The sequence below is a fragment of the Gracilinanus agilis genome, chromosome 2 (genome assembly GCF_016433145.1).
Source record: "Gracilinanus agilis isolate LMUSP501 chromosome 2, AgileGrace, whole genome shotgun sequence".
Taxonomy (NCBI): Eukaryota; Metazoa; Chordata; class Mammalia; order Didelphimorphia; family Didelphidae; genus Gracilinanus; species Gracilinanus agilis.
The window spans coordinates 153,631,435-153,650,185 of record NC_058131.1 but is presented as its reverse complement, the minus strand read 5'-3'; the positions used below and the strand labels follow the sequence as shown (position 1 = coordinate 153,650,185).

General features: G+C 40.8%; 1 protein-coding gene across 1 annotated transcript; it reads left to right on the top strand.

Moving 5' to 3' along the window:
* Positions 1-475: 475 nt before the first annotated feature.
* Positions 476-16,824, top strand: TMEM127 (transmembrane protein 127). The gene is made up of 3 exons (XM_044660791.1): positions 476-719; positions 13,427-13,591; positions 13,823-16,824. The coding sequence occupies exons 1-3, from the start codon at positions 476-478 to the stop codon at positions 14,128-14,130; spliced, it is 717 nt and encodes a 238-aa protein (XP_044516726.1). The 3' UTR covers positions 14,131-16,824.
* Positions 16,825-18,751: the final 1,927 nt, after the last annotated feature.

Genomic DNA, 18,751 nt, shown 5'->3' with positions numbered 1-18,751 from the left:
AGAAAGAGAAGGGGTGGGGGTGGGAGGGGGGAGGAAGCCGGAAGTGGACCGGGCTCTGGCCGAGTCCGGGCGTTGCGGGTTCGGGCTCCGGGATCGCTCTGCCGGGGAACCTGGCGGGCGGGCCCGGAGCGGGCAGCAGAGGTGACGGGCCTGGAGCTGCGTGGCGCGACCCCCAGCTGGAGGTAAGCGGAGGGTGGAGGGGATGGATGGATGGATGGATGGATGGGGGTTGGGGGCTGCCGTGGGGATGCCGGTAGGACCCCCCTCCCCCAGCTGGAGTGACGGTCCCTGGTCCCCTCCCCGCTGAGCACTGGTTCTCCGCCCCTCGCCGTGCCGGGGCACGAGCTGGACCGCCCTCAGCAGCGCCCTTCCTCTTTCTCCCTATCCAGGTTTTCGGTCAGTCGAGGACAGACAGCGGGCGAGCAGCGAGCGAGCAGTCCCCGAGGATCGGGCCCAGCCCGGTGGGCTCCCCGGCATGTACGCTCCGGGAGGCGCAGGGCTGCCCGGTGGGCGCCGGCGGAGAGGCCCGGGGGGCAGCACCCTGCCCAAGCAGCCAGAGCGTAGTCTGGCCTCGGCGCTGCCGGGGGCTCTCTCCATCACTGCCCTGTGCACCGCGCTGGCCGAACCGGCCTGGCTGCACATCCACGGGGGCACCTGCTCTCGCCAGGAGTTGGGAGTGGCCGACGTGCTAGGCTATGTGGACCCAGACCTGCTCAAAGGTAAGGATGCTCTAGTCTTACCCCGGGTGCTTCTTCCCTGCACCTGAGGAAGGGGGCAACGGATCGAGGAAGGGGATGGACAGAACCTGAGCATCTAGGATCTGAGGATGGGCAACCTATCCAGCCATGCTTTTATGGTGCTCATGCCCACCAGGTGGCTCTGTTTGAGACCCCCTAATTTATTCATTTTAATCCTATTTAGCTAGCCCCTGTGGCATACACCATGTTAGGTTGGGAGGTACAGATTTTGACTCCATCCAAGGAAACCCTTACTACTTCAGAATTGCCATTAGATCTGTCCAAATGGATTGGGCTGCTCTATTGGGTGTTCCCTTCTCCACAGAAACCAGGGTAACCACTTGTTCAGGCTTTCTTTGGAAGGGATTCCTGTTAAGATATAGCTTAAACTGGGGGACCTCAGAGCACTTTTCCAGCTCCAAGATAATGATTGACTGAAATTCTTCCCGAGGAGTGTCCATTTATGTTAGACAACAACAAAAGACAAAAAGATAAGAAAGTGCCCAATTAATGGGGTTCCTCTTAAGCATAATTAGGAACTTGCCAGGTACAGGAAGGCTTCTTGATAGTAATCTAACTGGTCTTGAGGTAGGAGTTTTAATTTTGTTAGTTGAGAAAAGATTCAGTAGTACTTAAGGTGTCTTAAACTTCAGTTATTTGCCTCTCTGAATGAATTGTCATTTTTCCTCATTTCTAGGTTTCATTTTTTTATTCTAACCCCTTATAAATTCAGTCAGACATTGCTGTTAATGAAATGATTACAGTGGGCCTGACATGTTCAGTTGTTTTATCCATTTCACCCTTTTACCTTTCTTTTGAGGTAGTTAGAAGAAAAGAAATTATTCTCCTATCTTTGTTTTTAGAAGAAAATTGAGGTCCATAGAAAGGATGTTTGTGTCTGTAGTACATATGCCTGTGATTTGTGTCCTACTGTGACCAAATCAAGAATGGAATTTAGGCTTTTAGTTTTTCATTCAAATGCTGGAAGCCAGATCTATGATAATGATTCATTGACAGTCATAGTCTACAATTTTCAGGATAGCCAGTTGTCCTCTGACCCTTATAAAATATCTACACATACTATAGGAATAAAATAAATGTTATATTGCATTATGCCTACAGTGTTTTGGCCACCATTGTTTCTGACAGTGGTATTAAAGACTGTTCTGTTAGGAAGCATGACTGATATTAATCTTAAAAAGTGATTTATGACCCTCAATATCCCTAGCTTTTAACACATCATGAACATAATCCCCATGAATTTTTTAAATACATCTTGAACTTTTTATATTTATATTATTTTGTATTTTTATAACACTTTAGGAATCTGATTCTTTCAAACTCAAGAAATTGTTTCCTGTATTTTAAGAAATATATAAATGAATTTCTCTGCTAGCCTTTGCATATCTTTGCATGTTGCCTTGCCCTTTAACTTTTTTTTCCCCTTATTTTAGTTGTCTTTGGGCCTTTCCCCAGCTTGATTATATCTTCATTTTGGAAGCCCAAACTTCATACAGTTGTCCAAGTATAGATATACTTTGATTTTCTACATATGTTGCATAACAAATTCATTCTTCCTGGTACTGCCCAACCCTGTATTGGCCTGTTGGTTTGATATGTTCAGGAAACAGTTTATGACAATACCTAATTCTCTTTCCTAGTACATATCTGATAGCTCAAATCAGAAACTAAGTGTGTAATGTAAGTATGTTTTGTATAATTGTTCCACGATTGCATTAGTTTAAATTCCATTCATCTAGAGTATAAAATTTATCTGCCATTTTTCCAGCTTTGAGAGTTTATCCTTTTGTATTTCATTAATTGGGAGAGCTTAGCATCTGGCAGTCAACTGGCAATTTTCACTTTCTATGCCCTTTATATCCCCATTCATGGGAAAATTATGGAATAAAATTTTAGTGACATTAGGCATTGGGTGAAAAATGATGTGACTATTTCAATCCTGACTTCTCATTTTACAGATAAGGAAACTTGGACCCAAATTGTAACTTGCCTAAAGTCACACGCCTGCTTAGAACAAGACTATAATCTTTAGGTCTTTTGACTCTGGTATTTTTTCTAGTATGGTACCCAGTACTCTCTTCTTAACATTTCGTAATACCCTCTAAGACTCTATTACCAACCATTCCATGTAAATTTAGCTTTGTTATGGATCCTTGTCATTAGCATTTTTAAGGTCTATATAAAGTAGGTCCAAGTGGGCAGCTAGCTGGCTTGGTGAATTGAGAGCCAGGCCTAGACATGGGAGGTCCTTGGTTCAAATCTGGCCTTAGACACTTCCTAGCTATGCGACCCTGGGCAAATTACTTAACCCCTGTTGCCTAGCCCTTGCTGCTCTTCTGCCTGAGAACCAATACACAATATTGATTCTAAGATAGAAGCTAAAGTAGGTGCATAAGTTTTCCCTTGATTACATGTTTGGCTTCTCTAAAAACAAATATATAATACAGTATAATTTCAGAAAATAGAGGTCTTTATAATGAGAAATCATAAATGGAGAGCCCCAAGGCTTCTCTGATCCCTGCAGAATGTTAAACTTAGAAGAAAGGCACATTGGGTAGATTATCTATGTTAGATGTATGTGAAGTCACAAAAATACTAATTACAGATCTATAGCAATATTGGGGGGGAAGGGGGAAGGCAGCTAGGTAATTCAGTGGATTGAGAGTCAGGTCTAAAAACAGAAGGTCCTAGGTTCAGATTTGGCCTCAGACACTTCCTAGTTATGTGACTCTGGGCAAATCACTTAATCTTGATTGCTTAACCCTTATCCCTCTCCTCCCTTTGAACTAACACTTAGTATTGATTCTAAGACAGAAGGTAAGAGTTTTTAAAAATAAAAAAGGAAGAAAGAAATATTGAAGATGTCCTGTATTGGATATCAATTTAGATTGAAAGCCAATTCAGTGAACTCTTTTTATAGTTTCTATATATAATAACTTGTTAAATATGACTACCTCCTTTACCTTCTTCATGCTGGAACTTTGCAAGGCCTATGTCAGTGAATAAAGTTGACTTTGGGAACAACTGGCCCACCTGTGAAGCATTAGCAAAAAGGGCAATAGAAGAGAGCCAGAAGGGACAAGTGTCTGGTAGTGTATCTACCCATTTTCCTCCCACATAGCTGAGAGGAGAAAAGGATTAATGAATAGATAACCTACCCTGGTTCTGGATCTTTTGTGGACCTTGAAAAATTGTCCTAGTATGTCATAGAGACCCAGGATTTCTCCTATCCCTGAACATTACAACAAAAGGCAAGGTTATTAAAGCCTCTAGTTGAAAATCTATTTGAATTTAATTGGTTTCTGAAAGAGGAAGAAACACCTGGAAATCTTTTTAGATGATTGGGGAAAATGGACAGTTCACTCTGGAACTGAGTCATAAGGTCTTTTTCATTAAGTCAAGAGTTGTCCAAAGTTTATCATTTTCAAGTTTAGTATCTTCCAAAACCAGTCAAAGTTGTATTCTTTATAATCTTGAATACTTTCATGTTGAGGTTTAGTGTTTTAGAGGCAGAAATATTCACCTTTAAGCAGTGGTTCAGGCAGCTTTGGAGATTTTAGGAAATGCAGACTAGCTTGATCTCATTCAGGTCAGCCTAAATTGCTTTCAATCCTCTAATCTAAGGCCTGCATTATATAAAGAAATCAAGGATAGGAAGAGCTCAAAAGATATCTTCAGCTTTTTCTCTGCTCCAAAGGGGTTAGGGTTTCCTTCAAAGAAAGGCTAAAGTGATGATAACTCTCAACTATAAATACCCTTTTAATTTCTACGTCTGGATGCTGGGTGGCAAATAGGTGAGGCAGCTCCAGGAGTAGCATCTTTTAGGAATGTGGAAGGATAAGATTAGGTGTTTGGTGAATCATTGTTGATGATCAGTCATTGGAATTTCAAGTATCTTCCAGGGATTTGACAGTACACCTGGGATTTGTCACATGTGTAGCTAGATCCTTCCTAGTGCCTTTAGTTCATTCAGGACCCAGTTTATACATTTTCTTTGACTTTGGTTACTATGGTGACAGACTCCCCCAGAGGACTGTTAGGATCAGGTGTCAGCTGCCTGTCGTGGATTCAGAAAAATCAAGATGGAGAAAAAAAGACTAGGCAGGTGGGCCTTCCTAATGCTATGACGGATTGGGTCTGTCAAAGGCTTTTCCCATCTGTCAGGGAGTAACCTGGAGTTGACAGGAACTCCATTAAGACAGAGAGAGAAGAAGAAAAGGGAACTAGTTGAAGCAAAGTTAGGCATTTGGCCTGCAGCCTGTCTGAATAAGGCAGTGGTTGAAGTGATGAGCAGGCAGGCAGGAAGAGCCAGAGCTTTCAAAACAAGGCCAGATTGGTGACTCACCAGTGACCTTGGGCAAAGTCAATTCCCCAGGATCCTGTTTCAGATGACAACAAACCTTTTTGTATGGCCAGAGGTGGCAGTCTAGTTATACCCACCAACTTTAAAGAACTCAAGAACAAAATCTGATGACATCTATTGGAGACTTGACTGGGTCAGAGTAGAATGGAGTATGACAATTTGGTTTAAATTAAAATAAAGAAGCCTCCTTCAATTTCCACGTCTCCTCCTACTTTTTTAAAATTAAATTTTTATCTTTCCCCATCTGTCCCTTTTCCCAGTAATCATTTGTTCTGGTTTTGTCTTTTCTTGAAAGGAATAGATTTAATAATAATGATAATACCATCTTATATTTGTGTAGTCCTCTTAAGTTTTCATAATATTTTCACATTCATAAGTTTATTTTAATTTCAAACAACAGACCTTCAATTTTTTTTCTGAATTTAACAAATGCCAAAAAAGAATATTTCCATATACAAAATAGAAAGAAAAAAGGGTTATATGTAAGAATGCAAATCCTAGTTATAATACAGCTTGCTCTTTAAAAGTATATAATAAAATGGTCAAATTATATAAAAAGACAATTTCCAAAGGAAGAAGTAAAACTAATAATAGCCATAGGAAAGAATGCTCTAAATCATTAATAATCAGAGAAAATACAGTTAAACAACTCTGAGGTATTACCTTACTCTCTCATTAGGTTGGCTTGACATAGCAAAACAAAGACAACTGGCAGATGTCAGAGGGGATATGGTAAAGTAGGAATATCAATTCACTGACTTCTCAATAGAGTGGGGAAGACAGAAGAAAATAATTTGAAACAGAAAATAAAATTGAACTTAAAAAATGTTTTAAATATATAATGAAGTTGTGTCATTTTCAAAGCCCTCCTGCTTATCAATTTCCTTCTGAATTTTTTTCATTTCTTTTCTGTGCATTTTTAAAACAATTCAGAGGTTTTGGGGGAGGGTACTTTTTTTTGAGTACTCTTAGAACTAGTTTCCCTCCTCTCCCTTAAATATCCTGTCATAAAAAAGGAAAGCATAGTCAAAATAAATATATACATTTGCCATATCAAAGTACAAGTCTAATTCTGCACCTTAGCCCTCTGTCAGGTGTTAGATAGTATGCTTCCTTGTCTGTTTTTTAAGTCATTGTCAGTCATTGCATTAATGATTAACTCTGATCAGAGTTCTTAAGTTTTTCAAAGTTATTTTTCTTGATTACCTTGTTATTGTATAAACTGTTTTTCTGGTTTTCCTCCTTTACTTTGTATCAGTTCATACAAATCTTCCCAGCATTTTCCAAAATTATGTTGTATTACACTCATACACCATATTTCGGTATTCTCCATTTGATGGGCACCTACTATGTTTCCATTTCTTTGCTACAACAAAAAGCTACTATTAACATTTTTGGATATATGAAGATTTTTCTTCTTTGATCTCTTTGGGATATAGACTTGAGATGTATAACTGGGTCAAAGAATATACATAGTACAAATATGCTTTGGGTGGGGCATAGTTCTAAATAAGGGATAGTTCACTAAGGCAACCAGAATGGTTGGAGCAATTCTCATTTACAGCAACAGTACATTCGTGTATCTCTTTCCCCAAAGACCCTCCAACAATTGTCATCTTCCTTGCCAATTCGACAGGTATGAGCTAGAACCTCAATGTTGTTCAGATTTGCATTTCTTTAATTGTTAGGAGTTTGTAGCATTTTATTTCATAGGAGTGTTGATAGCTTGGATTTTTTTTTCCTTTAAGAACTGATTATATCTTTTTGACCATTTATTTATTGGAGAATGGATATCATTTTAATATATTTGAATTCATTCTTTATGGAACTTTGATATCAAACCTTTATTAGAGAAACTTTCTGAAAAGATTTTTCCCCCAGTTAACTATTTCCTTTCCTATTTGAACTTCATTGATTTCTTTTTTGTTGTTGTTACATCATTGATAGAAGGGTAGGGACTAACCTCATGAGGAAAATGTAGCTCAGAAAAGTTTAAGTTGTTTGTCCAAAGCCATACAGTTTTTAAGAAGCAGACTTTTTTTTTTTTTTAAACCCTTACCTTCTGTCTTGGAGCCAATACAAGGTATTGGCTCCAAGGCAGAAGAGTGGTAAGGGCTAGGCAATGGGCATCAAGTGACTTGCCCAGGGTCACACAGCTAGGAAGTTTCTGAGGCCAGATTTGAACCTAGGACCTCCCATCTCTAGGTCTGGCTCTCAATCCACTGAGCCACCCAGCTGCCCCCACTTTTCTTGTTTTGAGGTTCATTCACTACAGATTCATCAATCAATCCAGATTCAAGTGGCTATTCTCTACCGATCCCAAGATCATTTTCCCTCCTTCCCTCCTCAATCAGGTTAGTGCCAGACTATCTTCCTCTTCTTCATCCTAACTCCTTCCTTCATTCTAGGGGACTTCAACATGCTTGTTAATGTGTCCTCAGGTACCCTAACATGTCAGTCTACTCAGCTCCCATTACCTATTTCATTCTTCCTTAGCTATTCAGAGGAGTCACCACACCCTTGACCTTGATACATCCTCAAGCCTCCCACTTCCATTTTGAGGAACTCTGAGTTTCCTTTATCTGATTCTTTTTTTATTTTTCCCTGCTTTCTCTTTGCCTTACTTCTTCTACCAATTACTCCATTCCCCAGTACTGTCTCATGTAATCTCTCCTGTCTGGACCACACAGTCTTCTCCTCTGGACTCTTAGTGATGAACCAATTCAACTTTATCCTGTCCTCTGCTCTTATATCCCCAGCTCCCTTGTCCTTTTACCAGACTTGAACTTCAGATTACTCCCACCATTTGCCTCATCTACATCTATTCATTTGCTACTGGGTGACACTTGAGAAAAATAAAAACCTGCTAATTCCACTATAAATTTATGCTAGCTAATCTCAACTGGGCCTTCAAGTGAAAAAGAAGCCAGTCCTCTCCTCTTCCTTAAATGTTTCCCTATTCCACTCACCACAATAGCTATTCCAGACTTTTTCTTCTCTCTTCAAACTTCTCATGTCATTCCCTATGAGAGAATAGGATCTCTGCCTGAGGCCCTCACCTCATACTTCATTAAAAGAATTGAGACAGTTAACACCCTCTTTTCCCTTCCCTCTCATTTCATATCCCTCTGACATGGTTCCCCAGTATCTCCTGTTTCACTTCAGCCTTTGATGAGAAAATGGCCTTCCTGCTTGCCAAGGCCAGTCTATATCTCTTCCCCTTTGTGGCTAAATTCTGTGAGAAAACTGTGTAAATGGTGCCACTGCTTCCTCTCTTCTCATTCTTTTCTAAACTTTGCAGTTTGGCTTCCAACCTCATTGTTGAACTGAAACTGCTGTCTCCAAAGTTACCAATGATTTCCTAATTGTTACATCTATCTAATGGCCTCTGTTCAGTCTTTTACCCATCTTGACCTCTGCATCATTTGAAATTTTGCTTCATTCTTCTAAATGCTCTCTCCTCTCAGGGGTTTTGGGACTCTGGTATCACTTTGTTCTTTTTCCAACAAGTCTTACTGCCTCTTCTCATTTTCTTTTGCTACATCTTCATTCGTGTTACACCCAGTAACCTGTTCCCCAAGGGTCCTCTTCTCTTTTCTCCCTATACTCTCATTTGGTGACCTCATCAACTCTCATGAGTCCAATTATTATTTCTATGCAGGTGTTTCAAAAATCTGTTTATCTAGCACTAACCTCTTTCCTGAGTTCCAGTCCTGCAACATTAGTTTCATTTTATTTTATTTCTTTATTTGTTTGTTTGTTTGTTTTTAGGCCCTTACCTTCCGTCTTGGAGTCAATATTGTATATTGGCTCCCAGGCAGAAGAGTGGTAAGGGTAGGCAATTGGGGTCAAGTGACTTGCCCAGGGTCACACAGCTGAGAAGTGTCTGAGGCCAGATTTGGACCTAGGAACCTCTGGTCTCCAGATCTATCTCTCAAACCACTGAGCCACCCAGCTGCCCCCCATTAGTCATTTCAAAAAGAATGTTCTATAGGTGTCTTAAACTCAACTTGTTTAAAACAGAACTCATGAGCTTTCCCACCAAACCTTCTCTTCTCTTGAACTTCTCTATTACTGTCAAAAAACCACTCTCTTTCCAGTTACTCAGACTTAAAACCTAGGTATAATCTTCGTCCCCTCACTTTCATATCCCATATCAAATCAGTTGTCAACTCCTGTTGTTTCTGCCTATGTAACATTTATTTTTAAAAAGGAAGGAAGAAAAGAAGATAGATCCCTTTCTTTCCTCCAACACTGCCAATACTGATTCTGGTGCAGGCCTTTATTATCTCACACCTACAGTATTACTATAACTTGCTGTGCCATTACTATAAGTCTCCTATATATAATATAGCAGTCTCCCATGCCTCAAGATCTCTTTCCACTTTATTCCATCCTCTACTCAGCTGCCAAAGTAATTTTCCCAAAGTACAGGTTTAATCATGTCAACTCTGGCCTCCTCCTTTGCCCCCCACTTAATAAATTCCATTGGCTCCCTGCCATTTCCAAGATCAAATATAAAATACTCTGTTTGACTTTTCAGACCCTTTATAATCTGACTCTTTCCTACTTTCACACCTTTTTCACATCTTACTCCATTCCGTGTACTCTGCTATCTAGTGACATGGGCCTCCTGGCTATTCCTTGTATAAAAGAAGTCTCCGTCTCTTGACTCAGCATTTTCTCTGCCTGTTTCATCCCTGGTTTTTTCTACCTCTTTAAATTTCCTTCCTTCCTTCAAGTCTGAGCTAAAGTCCCACCTACTACAAGAAATCTTTTTCAAATCTTAATTAATTTTAATGTCTTTCCTTTGAGATTTCTCCTAGTTTGTCCTGTCTGGAGCTTATTGTTTGCATTTGTCTCCCCTGTTAGACTGTGCACTTCTTAAGAATGGAGACTGGGAAATTTTTATTTTGGTCTTTCTTTGAATCCCCAGCATTTAGCACATAGGAGGCGTTTAATAAATGCTGGATTGCTGACTGACATAATAAAAACCTTCTGAGCTCTTGTTAAACATTTAGTCTAGGAAATTAATTTTTCTTCTTCAGCAGCAATAATAGTAACATGTATTTGTGTTTCTAACAATTTATACTCCCCAAACCCTCCCAGAAATGGCTTTCTTTCTGTGTTTATTTTTTTATAAACCCCTATTTTCTGTCTTAGAATTAATACTAAGTTTTGGTTCCAAGGCAGAAAGAGTGATAATGGCTAAGCAATTGGGCTTAAGTGACTTGCCCAGCTAGGAGGTGTCTAAGGTCAGATTTGAACCCAGGACCTCCCATCTACAAGCTTGGCTCTCTATCCCCTGAGCCACCTAACTTCCCTTCTCATTCTGTATTCTTAAAGATTTTCTCTTCAATTACCAAATTGCCAAGCTTTACTTGGTTGAGGAAACTCCATTAAAGGAAGTCAGCTCCACAGAATATTTTCCTACAATCCAATGCATGTGCTCATTCTCCCTTTGGTATTTGAAATGTAATCAAGTCATAGAAGGTCATATATATCAAATGTAAACAGAACAAATTGCATGCAGCTATCCTGGATAATAAGAATATTAATAATAAGTAACATTTATGTAGCACTTCCTATGTGACAGACACTGAGAGGTAGATGCTATTATTATCCTCATTTTAGAAGAGGAAACTGAAGCAAACATAGGTTATGTGACATGCTCAGACATCTAGCTGTTAAATACCCGAGGATGGATTTAAGCTCAGGCTTTCCTGATTCTAGGCCCTGAGCTCCATTAACTACATCACCTAGTTGCTTCCAGGTGGATTAAAGTGTGACCACTCCAGATTATACCAGCTTCTCAGAACTGACCCATATGGGAATGATATATAAAACAGGGATCCACAAACTACAGCCTGAGGGCCAAGTCTGGCTGGCTGCCTGAAACCAAATGTTTTTTTTTTTACACTTTTATATACCACAAATTTTTATTTTAAATGCAAAAATCTTTCTTACCTCACAGGAAGCTGGCCACATTTGGTCCATAGAAGATGTCCTGCTTTAAGGAAATTTAATTCAAAATTTGAATTTATAAAATAGATCTATTTGGGAATAACTAGTCACATTATAAAAAGGGTAAGAATTTTATCTAAAGAGTCCGATGCTCTCCTTAAATGTTACCCTCATTTTCTCCCTAATTATCATTTTTTATCAGAGAATAGACATCAAAACTTTGTTAAAGCTTTAGGAGACACTGAGAGATAAAGATTGTTGCCTTTTTTTGATCCATTGCTGTAGTTATAAAGTAAATTATTTGGAAAATGGATTCAGTTTACAAATGGGAATTTCACATGATTTTTCAAGAATACATATATTGCCAGAAAGCCAAGTTACCCTACATTTTTAATTAGAGAGCAAGGATTTCATGATTTGAGGAGGAACGGAGATGTCCAAATTGCTGTCCAAATTGCTCTATCTGTTGGGTGATGTCCACTTGTAGTAGAGTCCCTCATCTGAAAAGGAAGTGACTTGGACTGCTTATTACTTCCAATGATTCTCCATTGGAATATTTAGAAAGGCAAACTTAGGTTTCTGGTTGATGTTGATTGGCCTTTGTCCTCAAATATCTTGATCAGAGTCTGAGGGACTCTTATTTGGACTAGAGCCAGGGACAGAGTTTTATCTGTTTAACCTGAAGAAAAGAAGATTTAGGAGGAACAAAATCATTCTGAAGGGCTATCAGAAGGGTAATAAATAAGACAATCAGAACAATTCAGATTGATTATCCTAAAACCAGTCTGACTCACTGTTGTGTCAAGAATGAAATTAAAAAGCCCTCAGCCTGTCATTTAAAGCCCTCTACAGTTAGACTCTCATCTTCTCAGTCTTGTCTCACACTGTTTTCTTTTCTGAGCTGCTCACAACATTCTATCTCCAACCTCTGTGTCTTTGCACAAAGGGGTCTCCCTCTCCCTCCCCCGCCCCTTGTATCTGAAGTGTGTTCCCTTCTCAGCTCCTCCCTGTAAAAGTCCTGGCTTGAAGCACAACTCAGGTGTGTTGTCTGTAAGCATTTATTAATTACCTCCTATGTGCCAGGTAGGGTACTAAGCCCTAGGAATACAAGTAGAAAGGATAGTCTCTGACCTCCAAGAGGACATGAAGGTACCAGCCCAGGGAGTTTGAAGAGGAAGCCCAGAGGTCAAGGTCCAACCTGGAGAGCACTGCAGACATGGGTGGGCTGGGTAGACATCTTCCTTAAAGTTGGGGTTCTCTAGGAGGACGAGGAGACCATGTGCAGAGAAGGGTAGAGGGAGCTTCCTGATGTTTTTAGCCTCTTCCTCTTGAAGTGACTTTATACATTGTACTTATATTCTTGTGTACATGTGGACTAGCTCTGCCCCTACCAAATGGGGACTTTGGACAAGTCATTGCCCTGCTCTGGGCCTCAATTTCTTCATCTATGAAAGAAGAAATTGATGGGCAAAGGAAGAAATCTAAGCCACCTCATATTTATCAGGTTGTCATGTCGTAAGAAAGAAAACAAAAGAGAAGTTCCAGAAAAACTTGAGGAAAGACTTGTATGAACCAATGTAGATGAAGTAAGCATAATCAGGAGAATAATTTAGAGCAGTGATGGGCAAACTACAGCCCTCGGGCCAGATGCAGCCTCCTGAAATTTTCTGTCTGACCACACAACATTATTCCTAATCTGTCGAATACAAGAAGTTGATGGGCAAAGGAAGAAATCTAAAGCCACCTCATACTTATGAAGTGCCTGCTCTGTGCCATGCACTAGGACCATGCTGGCAAACCTATAACATGTGTGCCAGAGGGGGCACTCAGAGCCCTCTCTGTGGGCACTCAAACCACCCCCCAGCACAGAGTTTGCCAGCGTTTATTACTAGAAAGCTCCTCTCCCCCTCTCCATGGGTACCTGAGGACATTTCTCATATCACCTCTAATACCTCTAAAAGGTTCACCATCACTACACTAAGAGATACAAAGAAAGACAAAAGGCAGTCCCTCCCTCAAAGAGCTCATAGTTTAATGGGGAAGACAACATGCAAACAGTTTTGTACTACAGACAAACTTTATACCAGATAAATTGGAGATAATTAATGGAGGGAAGGCACTAAAAATAAGGGTCAGAAAAGAATTCCTGTAGAAGATGGGATTTTAGTAGTGACATGAAGGAAGAGGTAGAGAAGAGAGAGCATTCCAGGCATCAGGGACAACCCAGGAAAATATAATAACAACATCATAAAGAAAAACAACTTTGCTAGACTTCCAGGGGAAGTTTGAGGAAGGAGCCTAGAGATAAATGTCTGATTCTCAAATCCTTCTCCCCAAACAGATTTCTGCATGAATCCCCAAACGGTGCTACTGCTGCGTGTCATTGCTGCCTTTTGCTTCTTGGGGATCCTGTGCAGCCTCTCTGCCTTTCTTCTTGATGTATTTGGACCCAAGCACCCTGCTCTGAAGATCACCCGCCGATATGCCTTTGCCCACATCCTCACAGGTAACCCCATTGCTTTCCAGGATAGTGTTAACAAAAGCTGAGCAAAGACATTCTTGTACATTGAATGGTGCCCAGAGTGACTGGCTGGTAGAGAGCAAGGGATTTCCATACCTTCTACCTCTCCTAATCCTGGCTGCCAATTCCCATAGTTCTCCAAGGTTGTTATTCTCAGGTGCTTCAGTCTCTAGGAAGGGCATTAACTTTCACTTTCTCTTTTCTCTTCCTGTCTAGTCCTTCAGTGTGCCACAGTGATTGGCTTCTGCTATTGGGCTTCAGAGCTCATCTTGGCTCAGCAGCAGCAGCACAAAAAGTACCATGGCTCCCAGGTCTACGTCACCTTTGCTGTCAGCTTCTATTTGGTGGCAGGAGCAGGAGGGGCCTCCATCCTGGCCACTGCTGCCAACCTTCTGCGCCATTATCCCACTGAAGAAGAGGAGCAGGCCCTGGAGCTACTTTCTGAGATGGAAGAGAATGAGCCATATCCGGCCGAGTATGAGGTCATCAATCAGTTCCAGCCACCCCCTGCCTACACACCATAATGAGGCTGGCTGGGGTTCTCTCTTCAGCATCCTGTTCCCATGCCCCTATACCTTTACTGCCCCCTGTAAGCAGAAGATCTCTCTTCTTATAGCACTTAGCTCTGATGTCCTGAGAGACTTCACCAACTCCTCTGAATGAGAGATACTACATCTAAGACTTTTCATCTGTCTCATCTCTTGAAAAAGGAAACTCATTCATTTAAAATCTTGTCCTCTTTCTCTCCCCTTTCTTTCCCCCTCCAGGTCTTCTCTGCTCACCATAGCCACTACCACTGGGGTGATCATGTCAGTTTTCTCTCCTTCTGGGTCACATTTTTAGGACTGGGATATTCCTCCTGTGGCTCACAGCACTTGCCACTCTTGGAGAGAGTTAGTGATGTCTGTGAAAAGAGATAACATGCTCATTAGCCCCTGGGCAAAGGTGAATTCGTTCTCTAGACTTGCTCATTACAGATACTTTTTTCTTACCCCACAGCTATAGCTCTGGGATCAACTGTATCTGTCCACCCACTCAAACCTGCTCCTTCTCTTGATCTGCCCCAAACTATGATGCACACACAATATGATGAAAATCTTTGCACTTTAGTCTTTGAGTTTCCTCCTCCCTGAGAAGGTGAGACACTGGTAGGAAACATAGGAGTCTCTCTCTGTACTGCTTGGTTGAGGTTGCAGGAGCTGAACAGGTAAGAACCGAATCTATAGAAGAACTGATGAGAGCCTGCCTCTTGAGGATGAGAGCCACTTGGACCAAGTCTCTCCTACCTTTCACCTTTTAAAATTTGGTGATTTTAAAGGGGGGAGTGGGAAAATTATCTTTTTAAGTAGGGACAAGAAAGTTGTCGTTTTTCATTTTTATCCTGGTCCCTTGGGCCTCAACAGTGTTTCAGGCCTTATCCTCTTATAAGCCCATCTTCCTTCTTCCTGTAATCTTTCATAACAGAACCCATCCTTCTACCCTCTATTATTGTTTCACCTATTTTGAGGAGGTTGAGTTATTATTAGGTGATACAAGATACTCTGCCTTCCTCATGGGGTGCCAAGGACTGAGAAGCTGCAGTGACCTGGCCATCATGGTGCTCCTCGGGACTCACAGTGAGGTTTAAGTCAGCCTCACATCAGGAACAATGACATCAGAAGGCCACAAGACCCCTGTCCCTACCATTTTACACATAGGAACTGAAACTGATGGGAGACCATAAAGTGAGGTTTCAGAACTACTTTGTTGGAGACCAGGTCAATGAAGGAGCTGATAGTTAATATCCTTCAGGGTCAGACATGGTAACCGAAACTGCAACTTGGGGTGGAGGCACTACAGCTTGCTGCATGCCCACTCTTCACCCCTTCTTGAATGTACCACTAGTTTTGCATTGTACAACTGGTTCTTTCTTGCCCTGCCCCTTACCTTTGGCCACTGCCGGTCACACCCATGTCTTTGGCTCTGGCTGAATTTAGTTTCCAGAAAACCGAAGCATAAAGTGGGGAAAATTCAAGAGAGTCTTCCGAAAAGCCCAGCTTGTCAGGAAGATAATGGAGGCAGCTTTCAGAGTGGATAAATTACCAAGCTATTTTCTTTAATATACATATGGGCATCTTTGAAATCAGTGTCCAAATACTACCCTAAAAGGGAGACATTCAGATTGCCTGCCTGCCTGCCTCTTCATTACCCAAGGCTTGGGGTAGTTCAAAGCAAAGGATTTTAGGAGTGTCCAGCTGTACTGGGTGTTTGGTTGCAAAAGGAATGTCAACCTGTTCCCACATCATGTATCCCTTAAGCCTGGAATGAACTGAGGTCAGGCTAATGAGAACTTGTTTTGATGAAGATCATGTCCTGCATCCAGGCTTTCCAGCTGCCTAGAGTTCCTTACTCTGATGTTCAATTGTAATTGCAGTGGTGACTGTCACACTCCATTGGACTTTTTCTTCTTATGAAAGAAAAAGTCAAATATAAATAGCCTGTGCATAAAACAGAGGAACTGTTTTAAGTGTATTTCTGTCAAGTACTTTCATTGTTGTTGGCACATTTCTGGAGCTCAGCCAACTTTCTGTGACCATCCATTTTAGAGAAGGCAGCCTGGGAAACTTGGCATAGATAACATCATTATGTCCAAGGATCCTGGGCATAAACCTTTTGGACTCTTCCCTGTGGTCCACTTTTTATTAATTTTCCATGCATTCTCATTCTTCTTACTCTTGAGACCCACTATTGATGGTTTACCATGTAAATTCCTCCCAGTGTTTTTTTTTTTTCTAAAGAAAAATAAAAAAAAATCAAACAGGAATGTAAAAAACTGCCCCTATATTTTCACAATTTGTTTTCCAGAGTTGTGCTATGTATTCCCCACCTCTGAAAAATCTGTAAGTTAATGATAGAAATTGAAAGAGTCTATTTACAAATGAGCTTTAGGCTTATGAGATGCAGAGGCATGTTTTCCTTGAACTTTGTTGGAAAAGTCATTTTCTCTTGAAACCACAAGGTGGGACGCCCATAGGGAAAGGCAGAGGGGTTGACTGCACATAAGAGCTGAATGTAGTCTCAGTGAACAGGCCCTGCATGGCAGTCTTTGGTGGAAGAGTTCAGAGTGAGAGCTAAGACTTGCTGTTTGCTAGAAAGCCTTTCTGATTGTTGAAGCAGCCCCACTTGGTGCCAGTTTTTCTCCTAAGAAGTCAAAATCACTGTATTTGCAGTAGGATGGCCCCCAGACACCAAGCCTGTATTTTACAGATGAGGAAACAGACCTAGAGAGCTTATGACTTGAACAGAATTAGACTAGTAGTAAGCAGAGCTGGTATTCAGAACTTCAGGTCTTCTGATGGCAACAATTTCCCTCTGTCACCACAGCCTAGTGACGGAAAGTGGTGGTATGCAGTCACGCAGGCCAATTTTAAGGAAACCAACTGTTGGGTAATAATGTTTTCAGCTAATGCTACCCACAAACTATCTCTGAAACCATGCCCACATGCATGCATATTTGCAAACTCTTAAATGCTAGATTTATTTTACAAGTTTCTGAAATGAGATATTAAGGAAATAATATTGAATATTCTTATGGCCCATGTCTCGAGGAACGCCCAATCTCCCACTTCTTCACAGGCTTTGGGTTTATTTAGAGTTGGGGTGTGGGAACCTGGCAGGAAGTGAGGAAAGGAAGCATAGCAATAACTACTTATTGCATATATACCTATAACTATGAAAAAAATCTTTGGCAGGGAATAAATTTGAAAATAGGCCCCAGAATCCTATCGTTCAAATCAGTTTCCTCACACTAACATTTTAATTTCTAAAACATCCATTCTATTACCCTATATATAGAGCGATTGCTAGCATTTGCTTTCAAGTTTACCAATCACTTTACATGTTTTATCTCATTTGATTCTCAAAACAACCTTATGAGGAAGGTGCTATTAGTATACCCATTTTGCAGCTGAGGAAACAAACTAAGAAAGATTAAGTAACTTGCTGAAAATGAGGCTAAAAATCAGATCTAATGACTCCAAGCCCAGCATTCCTATTTCCACCTCAGTGCTTTTTGAGCTGGTTTCTTCAGTAATAACTTACTAGACTAGTCTCATTTGGGATAACATCACGATGGTACATGATGAGACCTCTGGAAAGTTAACCTTCCAGTACCTGCCTCAATCCATCAACAAGTTCCTTTTTTTAGGCTAACAATCAGCCCTCTACTGTTAGATATGAAACTTCATCATCAAAAGTAAACAAATGACCTGAATCATTTGAAACTTGGTAGTAATAGGCAATACTTTTTATTTTCTTTTAAGTCCAAGACTTAACTCATTGTCAGTCCCTTCCTCCCCAGGGGACAGGCCTCGTACTTTATCTTTTAGCTGCTATGTCCAGCCACAATGTCTACTTCCTCTTTAATCTGTCACGTAAATGTAAACTCCTAGTTAAATGGCAATTTGTGAGGGTAACAGGGAACAAATTATCTCTGGGCAAAGGAATAGCATACCCAGATCTTTACATAAGGGAGTATTCTGGGTTGAAGCAGGAGAGAACAGGGAAAGGTAGAGCTTTTAACAAAAGGCTAAACAAGTGGTAAAATAGAAAGCCTGCAGTAAGGAGTTGGCAGTGGTAATAGAGATACAGATGAATATGAAAGAGGAAACTGTTATATATTATACTTGATAGCTGATTAAATATCAATGGGTAGGAAAGAAGGAATAGTCAAGCATAACCCCACTCTTGTAGATAGGAAAGCCTGGGTGACTGGTGATGCCATAGTCCGAAATAGTATAGTTAGGAGGAAGAGCAGCTTTAGTGGAAACCTTTTGGGGACGTGTGAGATGCTAGTGGAGATGTCCTACAAGCAGCAGTAGATCTGAAGGGGAAAATTCCTGAAAATAAATATTTGGGAATTGTCCCCCAGTCTATGCCTTTGTATAATAATAGAGTTTGATGAGGCCAATAATGATAATAGTTTATCTCTCTTACTCATCACTACAATCCTTAGAGGTAGGCAAATCAAATTTAATTATCTCCATTTCAGAGATAAGAAAAAGGAGCCTAGAGATGTTAGATGACTTGCCCCAAGTCAATTAACTAGTAATTAACAGATTCCAACTCAGATCTTTGGACTGCCAAATCTGGTGGTCTCTTGGAGGC

What these genes read in the sequence shown, in the direction of transcription:
- TMEM127 (XM_044660791.1), top strand. Translation starts at nt 476, where the DNA reads ATGTACGCTCCGGGAGGCGCAGGGCTGCCCGGTGGGCGCCGGCGGAGA. An exon ending in GGACCCAGACCTGCTCAAAG is followed by an intron (nt 720 to 13,426) that starts GTAAGGATGCTC and finishes CTCCCCAAACAG; the next exon opens with ATTTCTGCATGAATCCCCAA. An exon ending in CTTTGCCCACATCCTCACAG is followed by an intron (nt 13,592 to 13,822) that starts GTAACCCCATTG and finishes CTTCCTGTCTAG; the next exon opens with TCCTTCAGTGTGCCACAGTG.